We start from the raw sequence: 20726 nt of genomic DNA on the forward strand, positions 1-20726 counted from the left end.
CTCCTGTGTGTTTGGGGGGAAGGGTGGGCGGGGCCTCCCACTTGGCCGCGGGTTCCGTGGTATTTTATATTTGTCTTCTTACCAAACAGGGCTGGGAAAGGTATGAGGGAGGGAATGGAGAGGGTGGGCATGCTGTGGATACTGGCATATCCTCTCCCAGCCCTGGGAAGAGGGCTCTCCTAACAGTGTAACTTATTGTGTCCCCACGTATTTATTTGTTGTAAATATTTGAATATTTTTATATTGACAAATAAAATGGAGAAAATAAAGCTGTGACAGGGATAAGACATTTGGGCCAAAGCCCATCTATCAGGGTACCAAGAGGGAAAGATCCAGGCTGGATTGGGCTTCCCACCACAGTCCCAGGGCATCTGCCCCTTCCGTGGGCCCTTCTGCCTGTGTCCTTTGCCAGAGGGGACAGCCCAGACTCCAGTGTTTTCCCACAGTGGTGCCTACAGGGCTGGGAAAGAGACCAGGGCCACAGCCCCTCGGGAGCCAGGCTTGGCTCCTGGCCAAAGGGAGAAGTCAGGGCAGGGCGGGGAGGGGCCTGCCTTCCCAGAACTCTGGGGAGGGTGAGTGGGAGTCAGAGGGCTGAAGGAGGAGTCCTAGAAGCAGCCTAAGGGTGTGTGGACAGTGGTTGCTTGCAAGAGGATGGATCAGGGAGGAGAGATGCAAGAATGCCAAGTCTTCAATGCCCCAACCATGTAGGGAAGGAACTTCCTCTCCTGCCACCCAGTGTGTTCCAAGCCCTTCTCTTGGTGAGAGGGTGGTACAGAGTCCAGATGTTCCACGAGACAAACAACAGGCCCTAGCTTGGATTCATTTCTGAGTGCTCCCGACGGGTTTAGACACAACGAGCTCACGCCCAGGAGCAGAGGCAGTGGAAAGGCAGTGCAAACGAGGTCTCCCTACACACTTGACTGCTTGATCAGGCTGGCGCCCTGGGTCTCTGCGAGCGTGGGTTGAGAAGGCCAGATCAGAAGCGTGCTACACTCAGCACATGGTCTGCCAACGACAGCCCAGACACACGAGGATTGATTTCAGGGTCACAATCCCAGCTACTCAAAAGACAGGTGGTATTCTTGCAGGTTGTAGGCCAGCCTAGGCAATTTAGGGAGATCCTGTTTAAAAATATTTAGGACTGGAGGTGCAGCTAGGTGGTACAGCACTGCCGGGTTCCACTGCAGGTGGGGGGTGACTGAAAGAAACAGAGGCCCTGGCCTGCCCTGCCCTCGTGGCTGCACCTAGGCGCAGAACATGTTGTCACCCGCTCCCTAATAGATTTTTAAGGAAGGGGGGCGGAATCCAGGGCCTTTCGGGCGGCCACTGCGCCGCTCATGGTCGGCTTGCACTGGGTGGTGCGGGGAAGGAGGCGTGAAGGACCACGGAGCGCGCCCGATGACCGCTACTGTGGGAATCTGGATGGGTCGAGAGCAGTAACGGAAAGAGCTGGCGAGGCCTCTAAAGGGCTGGGTTCTGGAGAACGTGACAAAAGCTGCTGGCGGGGGCCAGCCGCCTGGTCCCCATACCCTACAAGGCGCGGCAGCGCTGCCCGCCCTCCCCGCGGCGACCGGCACTCCCTTGGCGTCCAGCCCCGGACCCGAGACCGCCACTCCGCCGCCCACCGCTTAGCCTCGCGCGCCCTCGCGCGGCGGCGTCGGAACGCGGCCCGGCGCAGCAAGTCCCGCCCCGCCGCCGCATTGGTTCTTGAGCAAAGGCCTAGACACCGCATTGGTCAGCTCTGGAGAGGGACGGGACTCTGGAGACAGTCGCTGGCGCCGATTGGTCAGATTGGGGTGGCGGGGCAGGCACTGCGTCCGCCCTCCTGGCTCACTGAGGCCTGGCTGGCGACCAGCGAGGCTAGGATGGCAGCACCGCGGCCCTTCGCGGACTCACACTGCTGCTCACGTCCGGTGGCGGTGCCCGGCGTGCAGCAGACGCTGGAGGAGATGGACTTCGAGAGGGGTGAGGCGGCCGCGCGGCCCCAGAGTCCGCCGGCACGGATGTGGGGCAAAGGACCGAGCCGGGCGCTCCTGGGCCTGGTGCCAAAGGGCTGCAGGGCGACAGGCGCACAGCCCCCGCGCTGCTGGGAACTGCAGACCCCGACGCGGGCGCGTCCCTGGACACCTGGTCTTGCGTGGAGCCGGGGAGTCCGAGGCATTGGTTTCCATAACTTTCCCAAGTGGCATGGCAGGGCCTGGCTCCTCACCTGAGAGACACATTCGCTCAGGGGTTAGAGGTCCAGAGTCTTCTGCTGGGGTATCGTGCCCACCTGGAGGGCATGGAGCGTCAGGCCTGGGCCGCGCGGCGAGGGGATTTGGCCCTGCTGAGCCGGCGAGCGCGCCGTGCCGGCCGGTGTAAAGGCTCCTGCCGTGGCAAAGAGCGCGAGGCGGGTGGCCATGTCCCCACCTACCGGCCCCAGATGGTCCAGAGATCATGCTGCTAGTAAGGAAGGCTGGGAGCCGAGGTCCCTCTTCTGTTCAGAACCACTGTGCTGCGTTCTGTGTCACCTGGAAGAGGCAGGTTCTGCAGTCATAATAACGTTGTCGCCAGGTGGTGGCTGGGTGCTGCCGCCGCTCATGCATTCATACTTCCCCATTGCCATGCAGTGGCTCCTGCGCCTGCTGCATCCTCTCCACCTCTCCTGCCGCCACCCGTGCTCCTTCAGCGTTTTCTCCTCTCCACCCAGCAGCGGAGAAACTTTTTGAAAATACTCAACCAGAACATTGCAGTTCCCGTTGCAATAAATCCAGATTCCGTATAGTGGCCCACAGAGGTCTGGAGCTGATGTCGCCTTCTCCACTTCTCACACTCATCTCAGTTCCCATCCTTGCTTTCCTCCATTCTTGTTTTGGTTTCTCAAAGATGCAAGACCTTTTCCCATGAAGGTCATTGCACTTGCGGTCCCATCTCCTTAGAGTGCCCTTCTCCAACATTTAGGCTATCTAGTACTTTGTTTTCATATGGCAGCTCCGTGTCACCTCCTCATAGAGGCTCTCCCAGAACACCCTATTCTAGGGTTCTCAAGAGGGGACAGTTCTACCTCCTGAGACATTTTTTGGTTGATACATGGAAGGGTGCTGTGTACATTCTCTGATGCCCACATCAGCTCCCCACCACAAGGAATGTTCCCCACCAGAAGGTCAGTGCTGCTATTGAGAAAGAAAACTTGCACTGTCCCAGGCAGGGCCCTTCCCCTCTAGGTAGCTCTGAAACAAACACCTGTCACCTTGCTCTCCTCATAGCATTGTTGATACCTGACATCATTTTGCTTATTCATTTGTTTTCTATTTCCCACAATGATAAAATCTTTATCAATTTTGTTGTGTGAATTTTTCCCCCTTCAAATCGTATCTTTTCTCTGGGTTCATTTTTCTTCTTTCAGAAGTACTTTTTTTTTTATGTTTTTTGGAATAATAAATCATACTTTAACAAATGAAATGTTCTTGTCAAAAAATCTAGGAAAGATATTCTTAGTNAGGTCTCCATTCAGGGCTGCCGACCAGATTCCTGCAGAAAGACAGCCATGGTACTAAGCAGGGCAGCATGACAGGATTTCTTAGCATTTCCACTATTTTTTTTTTGTACTGGGGATTGAACCCAGGGGTGCTTAACTACTAAGCCACGTCCCCAGCCCTTTTTTTAAAAAAAATAAACATTTTTTTAGTGTAGTTGGACATAATACCTTTATTTTATTTATTTTTATGTGGTGCTGAAGATCTAACCCAGGGCCTCACACATGCTAGGCAAGTGCTCTACCGCTGAGCCACAACCCCAGCACCCCAGCCCTTTTTTATAGTTTATTTAGAGACGGGGTCTTGCTCGGTCGCTTAGGGCCTGGTTAAGTTGCTGAGGCTGGCTTTGAATTTGCAATCCTCCTGTCTCAGCCTCCTGAGCTGCTGGGGTTACAGGTGTGTGCCACCATGGTACATAGTTAATAGCTGCTTAATAGTTTTTTCAGGGAAGATGCTGTCTGTTCCTTCCCCTACACTTGTGATAGCTTAGTTATGCATAAAATTCGAGGTTGACAGGTTTGTTTTTTTCCCTTAGTCCTTTGGAAATATTATTATTTATCTGTTTGTATCTGCAACAGTTGTTAAGTCTGCTGTAAATCTGATTGTTGGTCTTTGATGCATGATGATCTTTTCTTTTTGATGACTTTTAAATGTTCTCTGTATTTTTTTGTTTCTATTTTAATTTTTATTTTTTGGTACTGGAGATTGAACCCAGGAGCACTCTACCACTGGGCTACATTTTCAGACCTTTTTGTTTATTTATTTACTTTGTGGTGCTGGGATTAGACTCAGGGCCTTGAGCATGCAAGGCAAGCCCTCTACCAACTGAGCTATATTCCCAGGCCCTTTTTATTTTTATGTGGAGACAGGGGCTTACTAAGTTGCTTAGGGCCTTACGAAGTTGCTGAGGCTGGCTTTGAACTCCCAGTCTTCCTGCCTCAGCCTCCTGAGTTATTGGGATTACAGGTATGTGCCACCACACTCAACTTAGATTATAACTTTTTAAAATTGGTGCATTGTAAATATACATAATAGTGGGATTCATATGCCACATTTGTATGTACACTAATTTGATAAATTCTCTGTATATAATATTCTTTTTTTAAAAGTTTTTTTAGTTGTTGATGTACCTTTATTTTGTTCATTTATTTATACATGGTTCTGAGAATCAAACCCAGTGCCTCACACATGCTAGGCAAGTGCTCTACCCCTGAGCCCCAGCCCCAGCCCCATATATAATATTCTTAACTTGGGGAATAATGAAGATTTAGGTCCTGTAACTCCAAGTTGCATAGGTCAGGGTATCTGGTTTTGGGGGGGAGTTTCTTCTGCTTTTATTTCTTCATGCATCTATTCAAGTGATGCCTTTTCTCATTTCCTTTGTTTTGTTCGTGTGTTACCTCGTCAGAGAGGCCATCCCTACCCACTGCATACAGCCCTTCCCTGTCTTCTTCAGAGCACTTAGCACAACCTGACTTACCAAGTATACAGACATACATGTATACAGGTACATACATGATTATATGTATAGTTTATGAACATAGGTGTATAGCAGATTATGCATACCTATATATAAGGTATATAAACATATATATACACATTATTTTCATCTTTCTCCTTTAATTAGAGTGTAATTACTCTGTAGTATCATGCATGCCTGTAATCTCATTGACTCCAGAGGCTGAGGCAGGAGGATTGCATGTTCCAGGCTAGCCTGGGCAATATAGTGAAGCCCTGTTTCAAAATTTCAAAAAGGGCTGGGGGTATAGCTCAGGGTAGAGCACCCCTGAGTTCAATCTCCACTACCACCATCAAAGAAAAAAGAAGAAAGAAAAGTTCCATAAAGCCAAACATTGTGTGTAGGGGGGATTAGGGTTATTTTGTCAGCTGACCCCTAGTGCCTACAACAGTACTAGGTACATAGTAAGTACAAGTTGAGCATCCCTTATCCCAAATACTCAGGACCAGAAGTGTTGCAGATTTGAGATTTTTTTTTCTGATTTTGGAATATTTGCAAATATTTAAGATATTTTGGGAATGGGATCCAAGTCTAAACACAACATCCACTTATGTTTCTTTCACATAAACTTTATTCACATAGCCCTGAAGGTAATTTTAAAAAAAAAATTTATTCTTTTTAGCCTGAAGGTAATTTCATACAATATTCTTATTAGGCCTGTTTTCACTGCAAACCATTATGTGAAATCATGTGTAGAATTTTTCATTTGTGATGTCCTGTCGGCACTCAAAAGTTTCAGGTTTCAACCAGGCACAATGATGTACACCTGTAACCTCAGAGACTCAAGAGCCTGAGGCAGGAAGATCACAAGTTTAAGGCCAGCCTCAGCAACTTAGCAAGACCCTAAGAAACTTAGCAAAATAAAAATAAAAGGGCTGGGGATGCGGCTGAGTGGTTAAGTGCCTCTGGGTTCAATCCCCAGTACAAAAAAAAAATAGTGGAAATGCTAAGAAATCCTGTCATGCTGCCCTGCTTAGTACCATGGCTGTCTTTCTGCAGGAATCTGGTCGGCAGCCCTGAATGGAGACCTGAACCGAGTGAAGCACTTCATCCAGAAGTCCACAGACCCCAGCCAGCCGGACTCTGCTGGCTACACTGCCCTGGTGAGCCTGAGGAGCACACAGGGTCAGAGGAGAGAGGAGGGGAGTGTGTTTACCTTGTATCTTCACTGCCCCAGTGTGGTTAAGTGTCCCCTAGAGGCTAGCCTTCAGTGCTTCTAGGAGGGGGGGACCCTGCAGGAAGTGGCCCAAGGGAAGGAGGTGAGATCATGGGGTGCACCTGCCTGCACCCACCCCCATGGTGTGCTGACTGCCACCAGCCCAAAAGCAGCAGGCCAGCCAACCAAGGTCTGCCACCTCCTCAGTTGAGCCAGAGTAAATCTTTTCATTGTCATTGTCATTATTCTTATTATTACTGTTTTTGTGTTGCCAGGGGTCACACCCAGGGCCTCACACAAGCTAGGCCAAAGCTCTACCGTTAAGCTCCGCCCCAGGCCAAACTTCCCTTATTTAAGCTGATTATCTTTGTCACAGTGATGGAAAGGTGACTGACATTTTATGTTCCCTGTATTTCAGCAAAGCTTCTTGTTTGTTTTTTTGGTACTGGGAATTGAACTTGGGGATGCTTAACTACTGAGCATATCTCCAGTTTTCGTTTTAAATTTTTTTTATTTTGAGACAGGGTCCTAAGTTGCTTAGGGCCTCACTAAATTGCTGAGGCTGGCCTCAAATGTGCAATCCTCCTGCCTCTGTCTCCCGAGTCACTAGGATTACAGGTGTGCACCACCACGCCTAGCTGCAAAGTTTCTTTTTTAAGCATCATATGAACCTGGATGTTTTAATTAGTATAAGAGCTTTACATCAGGTATTTCATTTTATTTTCATGACCGTCTTATGAGGTGGGAATGAAAACTGATGCTAGGATGCGCAGTAGCAGGTGTTCCCTAAGCTGGGCCCCCGTTGCTACAGAGCCTGTGTCTCCCCCACCACCCTGTCACCTGCCTGGGTCCTGCTCTCTAGCCACAGCCTCTGTCCTTGCAGCACTACGCCAGCCGCAATGGGCACTATGCTGTCTGTCAGTTCCTGCTGGAGAGCGGGGCCAAGTGCAATGCCCAGACCCACGGGGGCGCCACTGCACTGCACCGGGCCAGCTACTGCGGGCACACTGAGGTTGCCCGGCTGCTGCTCGCACACGGGTCCAACCCCCAGCTGGTGGACGACGATGGCATGACCAGTCTTCACAAGGTGCGTCCCTCTGCCACTTGTAGAACTCACTTTTTCTTATTATAAAGGTCAACGACATGTTCACCATAGAAAACATGGGGAACAGGAAAGTGTAGAGGAGGAAATGAAGAGCACCTGAAGCCTCAGAGCGTGCCGACTACCAAGGATCAGCGCGATTTCCCAGCCTTTTTCTTGTGCACACAACGGACATGAGCCGGGTGCTCAGCTCTCTGTCCTGTGGTGCCCTGAGGGGTGCTTTTCTGACACTCCCCCCCTCCCTGCTTGGCAGCCCATTCCAGCTCACAGCCACGGTGGTTCCATTAAACTCCTTTGACCAGAAACGCCTGTTCTTGTGGGGAAGAGCCTGAAGCCAAGGGTCTGCCCCTGGTCTCCGGGTGCCCCCTCCAGGCACTTCTTGTGCGTCTTGCAGAGGGGTCTCAGCGAGAGGCCCGTGTATGTGAACCCATTCACCTCTTGTCTCCACCCTGGTTTTCCCACCAGAGCAGTGGTTTCCAAAGAGTCTCATCAAGCCCTACCCTCTTTGCAGTCTCCAGAAGCTCTCTTCCCAAGTCCAGAGCCAAACTGCCAGGCTGGCCAGGGTCGCCTACCCCTGCCGCTTGTCCTGAGCTCTGCCTGCCTCGGCCCCTCTAATGGGCGCTGGCTGCCGTGGCCCAGGTGTTCTGCTGCCACACGCACAGGGTGCATCTCGGCAGAATGCTGCTGGGGCGTGCTTGGCTGTGTGCCCACAGCTGGCCGCCTTCAGCTGCAGCGCCTCCTCTTCCCTTGCCCACAGTGAGAACCTAGGGATAGGTATACAGAGACAGTGATGGACATACGTTTTAGTTTTGTTCGGTGTGTGGTTTTTTAAATGGACTTCGCAAACATTAGCACTTCATTTTTCGTAAAAAAAAGTTAGGTGGGACCCCTCACAGCTGCTGGCGGCATAGCGCCACCCAAATTGAGGCAGCAGAGCCCAGAGCCCTCAATCTGTGCTCTCCAGGGGGATCTGCAGACAGAGGTTTGGATTCAAATTTGGAATGGTGGTTGCTACTAGTATTAATTCTGATACCTCTCAAAAGCCCCTGTAGTCACCAGTGCAGTGGCACTCACCTGTAATCCCAACCACTCAGGAGGCTGAGGTGGGAGGATCACAAGTTCAAAGCCAGTCTCAGCTACTTCATGACGTCCTAAGCAACTCACTGTGACCCTGTCTATAAATAAAATACAAAAAGGACTGGGGTTGGGGCTTTAGCTCAGTGGCAGAGCACTTGCCTGACATGCGTCAGGCCCCGGGTTCCACCCCCAACACTGGGGTAGAGTGGGAAGAGCTCAAACTCTAAAGTCAGACCCACCTGGCTTAGGGTCCCAGGCTGCTCTGTGACCTTGGGCACGTTACTTAGTTTATATTAGCTTATGTTTCTTCCTCTGTAAAGTGGGATTAACATGGTTCCTAAATGAGATCATTAATGTGAATCACTGACCTCTGTTATCTTTTGGAGGAGGTAGGTTAGATAGCGATGTTTAGAAGAGGGTTTTCTGTCTCAGAAAAGAAGGAGAAATGTGGACAGCCACTCTGAATGACCTTCTGTCCTGGAGCTGAGAGGCTTTGACCGTCACTACATCTCACAGTGACCTTCAGACATGGTGTGTCGCCCCATGGATTAAGCTACCCTCAGCTGCTCCTTTGTGATATCACCCCTTTGCCCTGTTTGGGAAATGCCCTCTGTGTGTCCCTTCTCTTGCTCTGCCTTTGGGTGGGGCCTTCCTAGATGTCAGTCAACCTGCCGACAGCAGACATCAGGAAGCTGGACTCAATCCCCTGAAACTGACCCCTTGCCTTATTTGAATGGCTTCTCCTCAATAAAAGGGGTCAGTGCTCTCTCTTTCTCTTTCTCTCTCTCTCTTTCTCTCTCTCTCTCTCTCTGCGGACCCTTAAGGTCAGGGGAGCCATTACAGGACCCCAAAGAAAAAGGTATCTCCTCTCTTGTGTGGTTATTTCGTGCAGCCCAGTTCCCCTGGAGTGACCCTGAGTGTTTTAGTTGTGAGGAACGCGACAGAGAAAGTGGGGCCTGGGCCCCTGTTTCCCTGCTCATTTCTGTTCCCGGTTAGGGCTGTGTCCATGTTCTCTGCCCAGGCTCCCAGCGCCTGGCTGGAGATGCCTGCAGGTTCAAGGTTCTGTTCTTGTTCTTAATGAGCAAGTCTGTCCAAACAAGAGTGGCCTTGGCAAAGGAAGCAAGAAGAATAACAGGCTGGGCACACCACCGGGCACATGCAGGTCCTTGGGTAGTGGGAATTAGGGACCTCTGCAGCCAGCAGTGTCTCCATTTCCAGGCCTTGTAGGAGTGAGAGGAACACTCCTGGACGTGGAGCCAGGCACAGGCCCAAGGAGCCCTTCTGAAACCCCTGTCTCCACAGGCAGCCGAGAAGGGGCACATGGACATTTGCTGCCTGCTGCTGCAGCACAGCCCCGCTCTGAAGGCTGTGCGAGACCGGAAGGCACGGCTGGCCTGCGACCTGCTGCCCTGCAACAGCGACCTGCGTGGCCTGCTGGCCAGCTGAGGCCTCCCTGCATCAGGTCGCCCTTGGAGGGACACCGACAGCTGTCCAGGCCCCTGCCTTGCCCAGCACCCACGCTGCAGGCAGGAAGCTGTGGCTGAGACCCCGAGAGCCCGCGTGGCAGGGGGAGGTGTGGCTAGAAGTGTGGACGCCTGGACAGAGGAGCATATTCTACATTGTTGTCACGTGAACGGCCACTCATCTGGAAACAAATAAACTCGTGTCCTTACCTCATTCAAAGTGAATTCCAAGAATGAAAGACCTTCATATAAAAACAAAACTAGCTGGGGCTTGCTCGCCTGTGACCTCAACAACTCAGGGGGCTGGGACAGGACAACTTGGAGGGCAGCCTCAGCAACTTGGTAAGACCCTGTTTCAAAAATGAAACCCCCAAACCAGGTGAATACTAGAGGAAAACCTGACGAGGTGATGGAGCCACTGGGGATCTTGATGAGAGAGCCGCTGAGGGATCTTGGCACAGCCACGTTACCTGTATGGCTCCAGTTTCCAGGGCTGTGAGGTGAGGATCAGAGGAGAGCGTCCTCAGGGTGGCTCTGGGGACTGAGCAGGTGAATCTGGGGGACGCATCTGAGGGCCTGGCACACTGCCCACAGCTTACAAGAGTGCCCAGTTCGAAAGCTTTGTCCACACTGGCTTTTATAAAACAATTTCACTAACCCTGGTAATCCAGGGGGTAGGAAGATTCCTTGGCTCTGTTTTGTTTTGCATTGCTAATTACTGGCGAGACTTGCACACCTGTCTCTGAACTGCCTGCCTGTGCCCATTAAAATGTTTTTTTTTTTTTGGTCGGGGTTTCGGATTGAACTCAGGGGTGCTTTACCCTGAGCTACACCCCCAGCCCTTTTTTACTTTGAGATAGGGTCTCGCTAAGTTGCTTGGGGCCTCACTAATTTGCTGAAGCTGGCCTTGAACTTGTGACCCTCCTGCCTCAGCCTCCTGGGTCTTTGGGATTATAGGCAAGCATCACCACAACCAGCTATTTTTTTTTCTTTATATTCGTAGGAGTTGTTTATATTCTGGTATTGATACTGTTTTGCATATATGCCTTTTTTTTTGGGGGGGGGTCCCGGGATTGAACTCAAGGGCACTCAACTAACTGAGCCGGCCTATTTTGTATTTTATTTAGACAGGTCTCGCTTAGTGCCTCACCGTTGCTGAGGCTGGCTTTGAACTCACAGTCTTCCTGCCTCAGCCTCCTGAGCCACAAGGATTACAAGCGTACGCCACTGCACCCAGCTTACATTAATTTTTTATTTTCTTTCATATTGTCACTTGTCTTTGTTGGTATCTGTTCATAGGAACTGGTACAGTCACTGTGGATGGCAATTTGGCAAAATCTATTTAAATAAAATGAGCAGGGCCAGTAATCTGATTTCTCTGTGCCTACCTAGAGAGATTCCTCCATGGTTAAAAGATGTCTTTCGGTCTGGGGTTGTGGCTCAGTGATAAGAGCACTCGCCTCGAATGTGCAAGGCCCTGGGTTTGATCCTCAGCACCACATAAAATAAATAAAAGTTAAAAAAAAAAAAAATGTCTGTCTACAGAGGCCTTTTCAGAGAGCCGTGGCACTGGCCTGCACATGCAAGGCCCTGGGGTTGGTCCCAGCACTGCAGAGAGAACACAACAGCAGCAGCAAACAGTAGCGGGGCATGAGAACCTGGGTGTTCAGGAGAAAGGGTGCTACCCAGGGTGCCCATGGGGCAGGGGCATGTTCATGGAGTGCAGCGTGTGCTGGTGTGTCCACAGCACAGAGTCTCTAGGAACAGGACACGAGACACAGAGGAAGGCAGAGGCGTGCATTGAGCCAGCACCATGGCTTCCCTGGGCCACTGAGGCAGGAGGGGCTCATCGGGGAGACTTGGGCTTTACGTTTGGATTTTCTGTACGGAAGAATTTGTTTAAAGTTAGTGCTGGGGATCTTGATGACAGAGCCGTTAGATTCAGGGGGTGGACTGGCTTTCTGCTGAGGACTTCAGGTGAATCCTGTTGGCTCGGACACCCTGTCCCCTGCTGTCGCAGGAGGTGGAGGCCGAGTGGACAGCAAAGGGCACAGCTGGGCATCTGACTTCCTGCCTGCCCTGGCTCTGCCCTGGGAAGCCCTTCCCTCTCAGACCCTGGAGAGTTTGTCGAAAGAAGACACCCCCAGGCCTCAGAATCGGGTCCTTTAGAAGCTCTGGGTTTCCCCAGTTCCCCCAAGGCCTCTGCAGCCTTGGGACCATGGGGCCTCCTCGGCCACAGCTCCCCCTTCCTGTTTTGGTCACCTCTGATGGTGTGGCTCTGATTCTGGAGCCTTATTTACCAGCTATCTGGTTTCCTTTCAAAGGTCAAAGCAGAGTTCAGCACAGCTGGGCAAAGGGCACACGTGGCTTCTGAAGGAGATTTAGGACATTTGACATGGCAGCGGGGTCTCAGGGTCACCCGCTAACTAGAATCTGCAGCTTCAGTCCCTCGTGCCTGTGGAGGGGCACGCCATGTCCCGAGAGTGTCTGGTGGGTCCTGCCTGGGGGCATGGAGGACTTCTACAGGGCAGTGGACCGATGACCGCCTCTTGGTGATGGGGCTGTCAACTGAGGTGAGGGAGGGGTGGAGAAGGAAGGGTGGCCTTGAGACTGGCACACTGGGCCATCGCATGAGACCTGGGTCCCTCTTGGAGAGGCCACGGGGATTCCTGCGGCAGTAGGTCAGCCTCTGCTCCTGTCCCTCCAGAGGTTTCGGGAGGACTCTGGCCTTGTGCGGGGGCAGCTGGGCTGGTGCCCAGGCAGCCAGACACAACAGGAGGCTGGGGCTGGGCCCCTCACAAGTGGGCTCTGGACCAGAAGAGTGGGGAACGTCCCCCGGCTCTGGGCTGGGGCCCGGGCTCCCTGGGACGTGGGTGTGGCAGGTGCAGGGCAGTGGCTGTCTAGGAGGTGGCCGACTCAGCTCCTGGCTGCACCTTTTCTTGCCCTCTGTGGGCCACAGTCCCAGGCTGGTATTTTGGTGAGTGTGACAGCCCTCTAGAGTCATCTGGTCCTGGCACAAGCCTGTCCTCCCCACCCCCAGGCCTCAGCTCTCTTATAAAAGGGCTGAGCCGCGCGCTCCCCTCACTGGGGGTGTGGAGAGCAGGGGGGACCATGGACTTCGTCAGCATTCAGCAGTTGGTGAGGATGCGGTGGGGTGGGAGGCAGACTGTCCCAGCAGAATGGCACCTGCTGGCTGGAGGGTGGCCACTCTTGCCATGGTCTGAGGGTCGGGGAGGACAAGGAGGCCCGGGTTCTCTCCTGGTCTCTGCCTGGTTCTCATGGGAGGTGCGAGGGGCTTCAGGGCAGGACAGGGAGACAGCGGGCAAGGGTTGGGCGACGGTGGACATGAAAACCCTTGAGCTTGCTGACGTTTGTTCTCTTGCTTTTTGTTTGTTGGGGGTTTTTGTTGGTTGGTTGGTTTGATGGTTTGGTCCTGGGATTGAACCTGAGCAATTTACCATTGAGCTACATCCTCAGCCCTTTTCTTCTTAGAGACAGGGTCTTGCTAAGTTGCCCAAACTGGCCTCAAACTTTGTGACCCTCCTGCCTCATCCTCCTGAGTGTTTTTGGTGTTTTGTGACGCCTCGCAGTCTAGGCAAGCACCTAGACAGAGCTGCACCCCAGCCTGAGTTTAGTGAGTTTGCCCTGAACTGGGTGGCAGAACAGGAAGTGCCAGGTGACTGCAGAAGACACAGGGGTAGCGAGGCATTCCTTTAGTACAAGCACCATGATGGCCTTTGCTCTGGAAATGTCCAGAGGGTATGGGGGAGGGGGTGCTGTGTGAGCTCTGGACATGACACTTCAGGATGTCAGTTTTAGAGGGTGTGAGGCCCAGAATGGTATGCTGTCCAGCAGGCCCGTGGTTGGCCAGTGGCCCCCGCCTGGCATAGCCCCTGCCAGGAGGGGCCTGGAGGGCCCAGGGAAGGTTACATTGGCAGGTGCCGCAGAAGGGCATGTGTTTGTGCTGGCTGGAAGCCCTGAGCTGCTGTCCTGTCACCCTGCCCTTCTCCCCACCCCACGCTCCTCAGCGCAGCCCAGCTCCCAGCAGCTCGGGTCATCTCCGTGCCCTTGGGAAGTGCTGGTCTGAGCCCCTTTTACTGAGGTAGAAACAGCTTCACCAAAGGCAGAGAGCTGAGCCCAGGGGTTTAGAATTTTGGGGTCAGGTGACAGTGTAGCACAAGCTGGTAGGAATCTAGGGACAATAGCCCAAGAGGGAAGCTAAGGTGTCATCTGCCCCGGGCTCCTGGACACGGCCCAGCACTATAAATAGAGGTGGCCACATGCCCCCAAACCCTGCAGGCTTCTGAGCAGGGCAGAGGAGGCAGCAGCCAGTTGGGCCCTAGCCTCCACTGCCCGTGGTTGCCACAGTGGGTGTGGACCACCACAGGGGTCAGAGTTTGCCGTGCTCCAGAGCACCAGGGAGCTTCGGGAAGGGAGGGTCAGGCTGACTCCCAGCTTGGCTGGTCAGGGTCTCCCTGGTCCTGCACCAGGCTTCCTGTGGGTTCCTCCCTCGGGTTTCCCGGGCTGCTCACCCACATCCTTTCCTGCAGGTGAGCGGAGAGAGGGTCGAAGGGAAAACGTTGGGATTTGGGCCTGAAGTTCCTGATCCTGGAGGCTGGCCTACTGACTGGAGGCTGGGACTCCAAGAGGCCGTGGCCCGGGAGAAGCTAAAATTGGAAGAAGAGAAGAAGAGGAAAGTAAGTGCTGTTGTGGGGTGGCCAGTCCAGGCTGGGCAGTGGGGCAGCGAGGGCCTGGGGGCCAGGCTGGTGCTGTGTCTCTGGGCAGAGCAGCCCAGGAGCACACCAACCAAGAGGCTGCCCCAGGGCCCCAGCCACAGGCTGATGGCTGGCCTGGCCTCGCCTTCTGCCCACTTCCCACCCCAGCTGGAAAGATTCAACAGCTCCAGACTGAACCTGGAGACCGTGGCTGACTTGGAAAACTTAGTTCAAAGACGGAAAGAAAAGCGACTGAGACTGAGACGCAGAGTCCCCCCCAGGGAACCTGAGCCCGTGGCTAAGGTGAGAAGTCGGGGCTGGGAGGCCGCACGGGCCCGGGGCTCAGGTCCAGAAGCGAAGGCCCCTGTCCCTGGGTGGGGGGTGCTTGGGGAAGAGTAGTACTGGGGCCACCAGGAGCCACGTGGACTCCACACTGGAGCCGTGTTGGCTTTCTAGGGCGACTGGGGACTCAAGCCACAGAACTCAAGTCGCTTCCTCTGCAGGCTCTGCCCCAGCTCCGGCTGTGGCTCTCTGGCACTCCCTGGCCTGCACACGCAACATCCCTTCCTCAGGTGGATTCCCCCTCGGGTCCAAACGTCCCTTGTTAAAGGGACACCAATAGCTGGGCACAGTGGCATATCCTTATAATCCCAGTGACTCAGGAGGTTGAGGCAGAATTGTGAGTTCAAAGCCAGCCTGAGCAACTCAGTGAGACCTTGTCTCAAAATAAGAAAACAGCTGAGGATGTGTCTCAGTGAGGATATGGCACCCCTGGGACCAATAAATAAACAAAGATGGACACCAGCCATACTGGAACAGGGCTACCCTTCACACGAGTCACACTGGAAGGGGCCTCATCTTAGCTAGTTATATCTGCAAGGATCCTATTTCCAATAAAGTCACATTTCAAGGTACAGGGGTTAGGACTTCAGTCCCCCCGTCCCCGCCCAGTGCTGGGGCTGGCAGCCAGGGCCTCATGTGTGCTAGGCAAGCGCTCTGCCACTGAGCTTATCACCAGCGCTTTCTATCCTTAGAGACAGGATCTTGCTAAGATGCCAGATTGGCTTCAAGCCTGTGACCCTCCCGCCCCAGCCCGAGTAGCTGGGATCGTAGCATGTGCCACCGTGCCAGCAACATGTGAATTTCAGGGGGAGACTGAAGAGAACTACTTGCACAGGGCAATGGTGTACTGGTCCTCAGCTGTCCTGGAATCATTGGTGACACTGTGGTCACGGGTGCCTACGGGTCTGGGGAGTGACTTGGTCTTGTCCTTCCCCTCACCCAGTCGCAGCCCCAGGCCCAGCTGGAGCCTGTGGACCTGGAGATGTTCCTGAAGGCAGCTGCTGAGAACCAGGAAGCCCTGATTGACAAGTTCCTGACCGATGGAGGGGACCCCAATGCCCACGACAAGGTGTGCAGTGGGCGAGGGCTTGTGGCACCTGTCCGAGCAGGAGTGTCACACTGTGGTCCCAGCCCTGGCCTGGGACCACAGAGCTTGTCTTCGGGGCGTGAACCAGTGGCATCCTGAGCTGGGAGGGAGAAGCCCTTGCTGATGGCAAGATGGGCAAGTGTTTGGGGACCTCCTCTGAGCAACAGGTGGGTGCTCTGGGTGGGTGCACCCTCCTAACCCCATCTCTGCCCCAGCTGCACCGCACAGCCTTGCACTGGGCCTGTCTGAAGGGTCACCTCCAGCTGGTGAGCAAGCTGCTGGCGGCCGGTGCCTCCGTGGATGCTCGGGACTTGGTGAGTCCCGGGAGGCTGCTCCTCACTGCCAATGCTCTGCGCAGCGTCCCCGCAGGTCTGAGGGCTTCGGGGCTCTGTGTTACAGCTGGACAGGACTCCTGTGTTCTGGGCCTGCCGAGGAGGACACCTGGACATCCTCAAACTGCTGCTTAACCAGGGCGCCCGGGTCAATGCGCGGGACAAGGTGAGGGAGCAAGGGCCTGCTCTGGGTGGTCTGTTAGAGAAGCTAGGAGGCCACCAGGCTAGACGTGGCACTGAGCCCCTCTCCTCCTAGATCTGGAGCACCCCCCTCCACGTGGCCGTGCGCACGGGCCACTCCAACTGCCTGGAGCACCTCATCGAGTGTGGAGCCCTCGTTGACGCCCAGGACAAGGTAGGCACAGCGGCTGGGCAGCCTGCAGCAGACCAGGGGCACTGTCCCCTCGGTCACAGCCCCTGCCACCCTGCTGAGGGCCCTCGGGTGAGGGCACAAGTGGGACCTCCGTCTCCCCACAGGAAGGGGACACAGCGCTCCACGAGGCCGTGCGGCACGGCCACTACAAGGCCATGAAACTGCTGCTGCTCTATGGGGCCAAGCTAGCTGTGCAGAATGCGGTGAGTCCCCGTGGGGTGGCGGCCTGCGCCCGGGGCTGGGGGAAAGGGAGGACTGACCTGGTGTCCTTGCCCCTAGGCCTCCCTGACACCAGTGCAACTGGCACGAGACTGGCAGCGGGGCATCCGGGAAGCGCTGCAGGCCCATGTGGGGCATCCCCGCACCCGGTGCTGAGGCCCTGGACCTGCGGCTCCCTCACAGCCACCATTCCGTTCCCCTCTCCCTGCATCTGTGCTCTGTGGGCCTCGCCTTCAGTGGCGACCCCCCGCAGGGCTCTGCTTCCTGTCAGAGCTGAGGGGCAGTCAGAGCCCTATAGGCGGAGAGACCCTGGCTTGTGGCTGGGTTGCCACGTCCCCCACTAGGGCTGGGGCTGGGAAGGACTGAGGCAGAGGACCACAGACAGCTGCGAGCTGCAGTCCAGGCGAGGGCAGGAGGGCAGTGGAGCCCAGGGTGGGGCGGAAGCCGACGGGCCCTGGCCCAGCTACCAGGACTGGGCGTCAGGCCTCCTTAGTGTCCGTCCACTGTCCACAGAGCAGGAGCCTGGCCTTCGCCTTCCACCAGGGCCAGTCTCCTGCAGGTGGTGATTCAGATGTGGCCAGCAGCTGCACCCAGGACACAGGAGAGGCCACCGAGCCAGCCCGGCAGGCGTCCGGCATTGGTGCAGCTGCCAGCTGCCCTTGGCGGGGTCTCCCAGGGCCTGGTTCCTATCAGCAGCAACCCTGGTAGGGTCCGCAGTGGCTCTAGGCACCTCAGGTCTTCCGGACTCTGGAGGCAGGTTCTGGTGGTTTGCAGGGCCCCTAAGCAGGGCGACGCCCCACAGAGCAGACGCCTGCACCCGCCCGGTTGCTCAGAAGCCGAAAGCTGAGGTGCTGGAGCCACAGTCCTGGGGAACCCGTGCCCTCCGCCTCAGAGCCCCCTGGGGCCTGCCTGAGCAGCGTTGGCGGCTGACCGGTGGCCCTCCGCATGGGCCTGAGAGCCTGGGCGCTGGGGCTTGCTTGTGGCCCACCCAACTCTTGGGGCGGTGGCCCGCAACCCTCATGCCAGAGGCTCTCTTGCCCCCAGTCCTAGAGAGGCCAGACCAGGCCTGCAGCCGCATCCACCCTGCTCATCCCCACAGCGGTGCATGCTGAGGAGCCCTGCGCTCTTCCATGGGGACATGCCAGCCGCTGCATCCCCACCTGCCAGCTGGTGGCCACAAGGGCCCCTTCCCCCAAGCTCCCAGGGCTCTTCCCTCTGGCGGTGCATGTTTCCAAGTTCCCCAGGGTGGGCCTGAGCGCTGGCAGGGCTGGCTCCTTAATGCCAGAAAGCGGGTCCTAAAGAGCCCTACCCTCAACTGGGAACCACAGGCTGAGGGAAGGGCTGGGACAATGCCTGGCCTCCTCATGGTCCTGGGTTGACCTCACAGGGCAGACATTCATTCTGCAGCAGTTATTTTGACTTTAACTTTGGTGGCCTTCTCAGGCCAAGAACAAGACTACGATACTTGTGAAAGGCTGACTAGAGCCCCCCGGGGCCACACCATTCCACGGGCAGCTCCTGCCCCGTGGTGACAGCCAGCGCACGCCCAGATGCTGGTGCTGTGGGCAGATCAGGCGCTGTAGACCATGGCAATGACAACTCCTCATCTAGAAAATGAGGAGACTAAGTGACAGACAAAAATGACTTTTTATACAGATCAGTATTTTTTTGTTCATTAAATTGGTTGATGACCTACCGTAGCCTACTTGTCTTTTTTGGGCACCAGTTTGCTGCTAAGGTTTGTCAACCTTAGCAGCAAACTCAAGCCTTGTAACAATGCAGGCCTGACACTGAGACAGGCCACCAGGTGCAGAATGGACTTTGTGTGGGGTCTTGCTGTCAGAGCATCTCAGCTCATTGATGGACCGGATCAAAGAGCAGTGGTTCTCAGCCTCAGCTGCTTATTAGAAATCACCAGGGGAGGCTTTAAAAGATCATTAGGTCAGAAACCCTGCAGATCAGTAGATGACTCACCTGTGTGCACACACTGGAAATCCCCAGGAGTCTACCTAACCAGATATACCCACCTAGAAGATGAGGGAGTACATCAAAATCCGAGGATACATCAGAAAATCACAAACCCCTATTTCTGCATAACAGCAATGAACATATGAATACAAATTAAAAATAGTACCACTGTTTAGAAAAATTAAATACTTGGGTTTAAAACTAATAAAACATGCAGGGAAAGATGCTGAAATCTCCAAAACAGAAGTTAAATAAATGGAAAAATATACCATGCTCATGGACCAAAAGATACAACACAGTCAAGATGTCAGTTCTCCCCAAGTTGACGTACAGGTTTATCTTGGCAATATTTTTAGATGTAAACAAGGTTATTCTCAAATTCTCAAGAAAAATGTATAACCAAAACAATTTGAAAAAGAACAAAGTGGGAGGAACAACTAATCTACTGATTTTAAGACTCACTACATAGGGGCTGGGGCTCAATGGCAGAGCACTCGCCTAGCATGTGTGAGGCACTGGGCTCAATTTTCAGCACCACATATCAATCAGCTAATTAAAGATACACTGATAACTAAAAAAATATTTTAAAAAAACAAGGGACACACGTGGTATTGGCAGAGGGACAGGTACATAGGGGCTAGGTAGATGCTTTTTTAACAAAGGGTACCAGAACAATTGGACATCTATAGGCTTAAAAAAAAAAAAAAAAGAGCCTCGACCTCAGTCTATATGAAGATTAATTCAAAATGGATCACATTTATGGTGAAAAAAAAAAAAACAGACCATTTTTGGGGCCTCAGACTAGGTGAAGAATTTTTGACACTAAAAGCACAATGCATACAAAGAAAAAAGTGACTTCCTCAAAATTAAAACCATTTGTTCTGAATAAGTCTCTGCAGAGAGGATGAAAATCTAAGCTACGTGTGTCAGCTTTTTGTTTCCATAACAACCTGAAATAATCCACTTCAGGAAGAAAGGCGGACTTGAGCTCAGGGTTTCAGAGGGCTCAGCCCATGGTCACCTGGCCCTGCCGCCTAGTTTTCTCTCTATGGGCCTGTGCATCATGACAGAGTACTCAGCAGAGTGATGTGCACATGAAAGGGACAGGAAAAGCCTTCGTCCCAGTGTCCCCATCAAGGACGCACTCCCCAGTGACCTACCTTCTTCCCACCAGTTCCTACTCCTGCAGGGTCCACACCTCCCAGGAGCCACTGCAAGCTGAGGACTGAGCCCCTAACATGTGGCCCTGACATTCCAGATCCAAACAATAGCAGTAGAGACTGGGATAAAGTACTTGCAAACCAAAAACCCCACAAAAGACTTTAGCACTTAGAATATATGAGGAACTCTCAGAACAAAAAACAGCCCAATTAGAAAGTGGGCCAAGGACAGAGATGTGACCGAAAATACATGAAAAAATGTCCACTACTAGCCATCCGGAAAAAGGGATGAAAGCCACCAGTTCTGCTCACACCCAGAAGAGTCAGAGGGAACAGCAGCACCACCCAGTGGCGGAGAGGGTTTCTGTTCTGAAGTGCCTGAAGTTGGTTGCTAACTAAACACAGCAGGGCGCAGTGGCGCTTGCCTGTCATCCCAGAGACTTGGGAGGCTGAGACAGGAGGATCACAAGTCCAAAGCCAGTCTCAGCAAAAGTGAGGCGCTAAGCAACTCAGTGAGATCCTGTCTCTAAATAAAAAATACAAAATGTGGCTCAGTGGTTGAGTGCCCTGAATTCAATCCCTGGTACCTTCCCCCACAAAAAAAGAACACGCAATAACCATGACCTAGCAATGGCACCTCTGGCATTTATCCGAGAACAGGACGCTGATCTTCGCACAGACCCATGTGCACATGTACA

The 20726-nt window shown here is 53.6% G+C and overlaps 2 protein-coding genes across 5 annotated transcripts; both read left to right on the plus strand.

Annotated features, from left to right (window-relative positions):
• Positions 1-1810: 1810 nt before the first annotated feature.
• Ankrd39 (ankyrin repeat domain 39) lies at positions 1811-14516 on the plus strand. Of its 4 annotated transcripts, none has more exons than XR_007350204.1 (5): positions 1811-1965; positions 6034-6137; positions 7074-7277; positions 9672-10332; positions 14383-14516. XR_007350204.1 is itself a non-coding variant. In XM_015499712.2 (4 exons), exons 1-4 carry the CDS (start codon positions 1866-1868, stop codon positions 9813-9815), a joined length of 552 nt encoding a protein of 183 aa, XP_015355198.1. In that variant the 5' UTR covers positions 1811-1865; the 3' UTR covers positions 9816-10953. The 4 variants fall into 4 exon arrangements, 1 of the variants encoding a protein (XP_015355198.1); XR_007350206.1 differs by having other exon boundaries at positions 9672-10174; XR_007350205.1 differs by lacking the exon at positions 14383-14516 and adding an exon at positions 10960-11200.
• Ankrd23 (ankyrin repeat domain 23) lies at positions 12840-19631 on the plus strand. Its single transcript, XM_015499711.2, has 9 exons — positions 12840-12970; positions 14383-14529; positions 14716-14850; positions 15833-15958; positions 16192-16290; positions 16376-16474; positions 16565-16663; positions 16786-16884; positions 16961-19631. Exons 1-9 carry the CDS (start codon positions 12944-12946, stop codon positions 17054-17056), a joined length of 927 nt encoding a protein of 308 aa, XP_015355197.1. The 5' UTR covers positions 12840-12943; the 3' UTR covers positions 17057-19631.
• Positions 19632-20726: the final 1095 nt, after the last annotated feature.

This window comes from Marmota marmota, unplaced genomic scaffold, assembly GCF_001458135.2.
Source record: "Marmota marmota marmota unplaced genomic scaffold, marMar, whole genome shotgun sequence".
NCBI classification, from domain to species: Eukaryota; Metazoa; Chordata; class Mammalia; order Rodentia; family Sciuridae; genus Marmota; species Marmota marmota.

Coding starts and splice junctions, on each gene's coding strand:
- Ankrd39 (XM_015499712.2), top strand. CDS start 1,866: ATGGCAGCACCGCGGCCCTTCGCGGACTCACACTGCTGCTCACGTCCG. Junction 6,138..7,073: donor CTGCTGGCTACACTGCCCTG/GTGAGCCTGAGG, acceptor CTGTCCTTGCAG/CACTACGCCAGCCGCAATGG. Junction 7,278..9,671: donor GCATGACCAGTCTTCACAAG/GTGCGTCCCTCT, acceptor CTGTCTCCACAG/GCAGCCGAGAAGGGGCACAT.
- Ankrd23 (XM_015499711.2), top strand. CDS start 12,944: ATGGACTTCGTCAGCATTCAGCAGTTG. Junction 12,971..14,382: donor TCGTCAGCATTCAGCAGTTG/GTGAGGATGCGG, acceptor CCTTTCCTGCAG/GTGAGCGGAGAGAGGGTCGA. Junction 15,959..16,191: donor ACCCCAATGCCCACGACAAG/GTGTGCAGTGGG, acceptor TCTCTGCCCCAG/CTGCACCGCACAGCCTTGCA.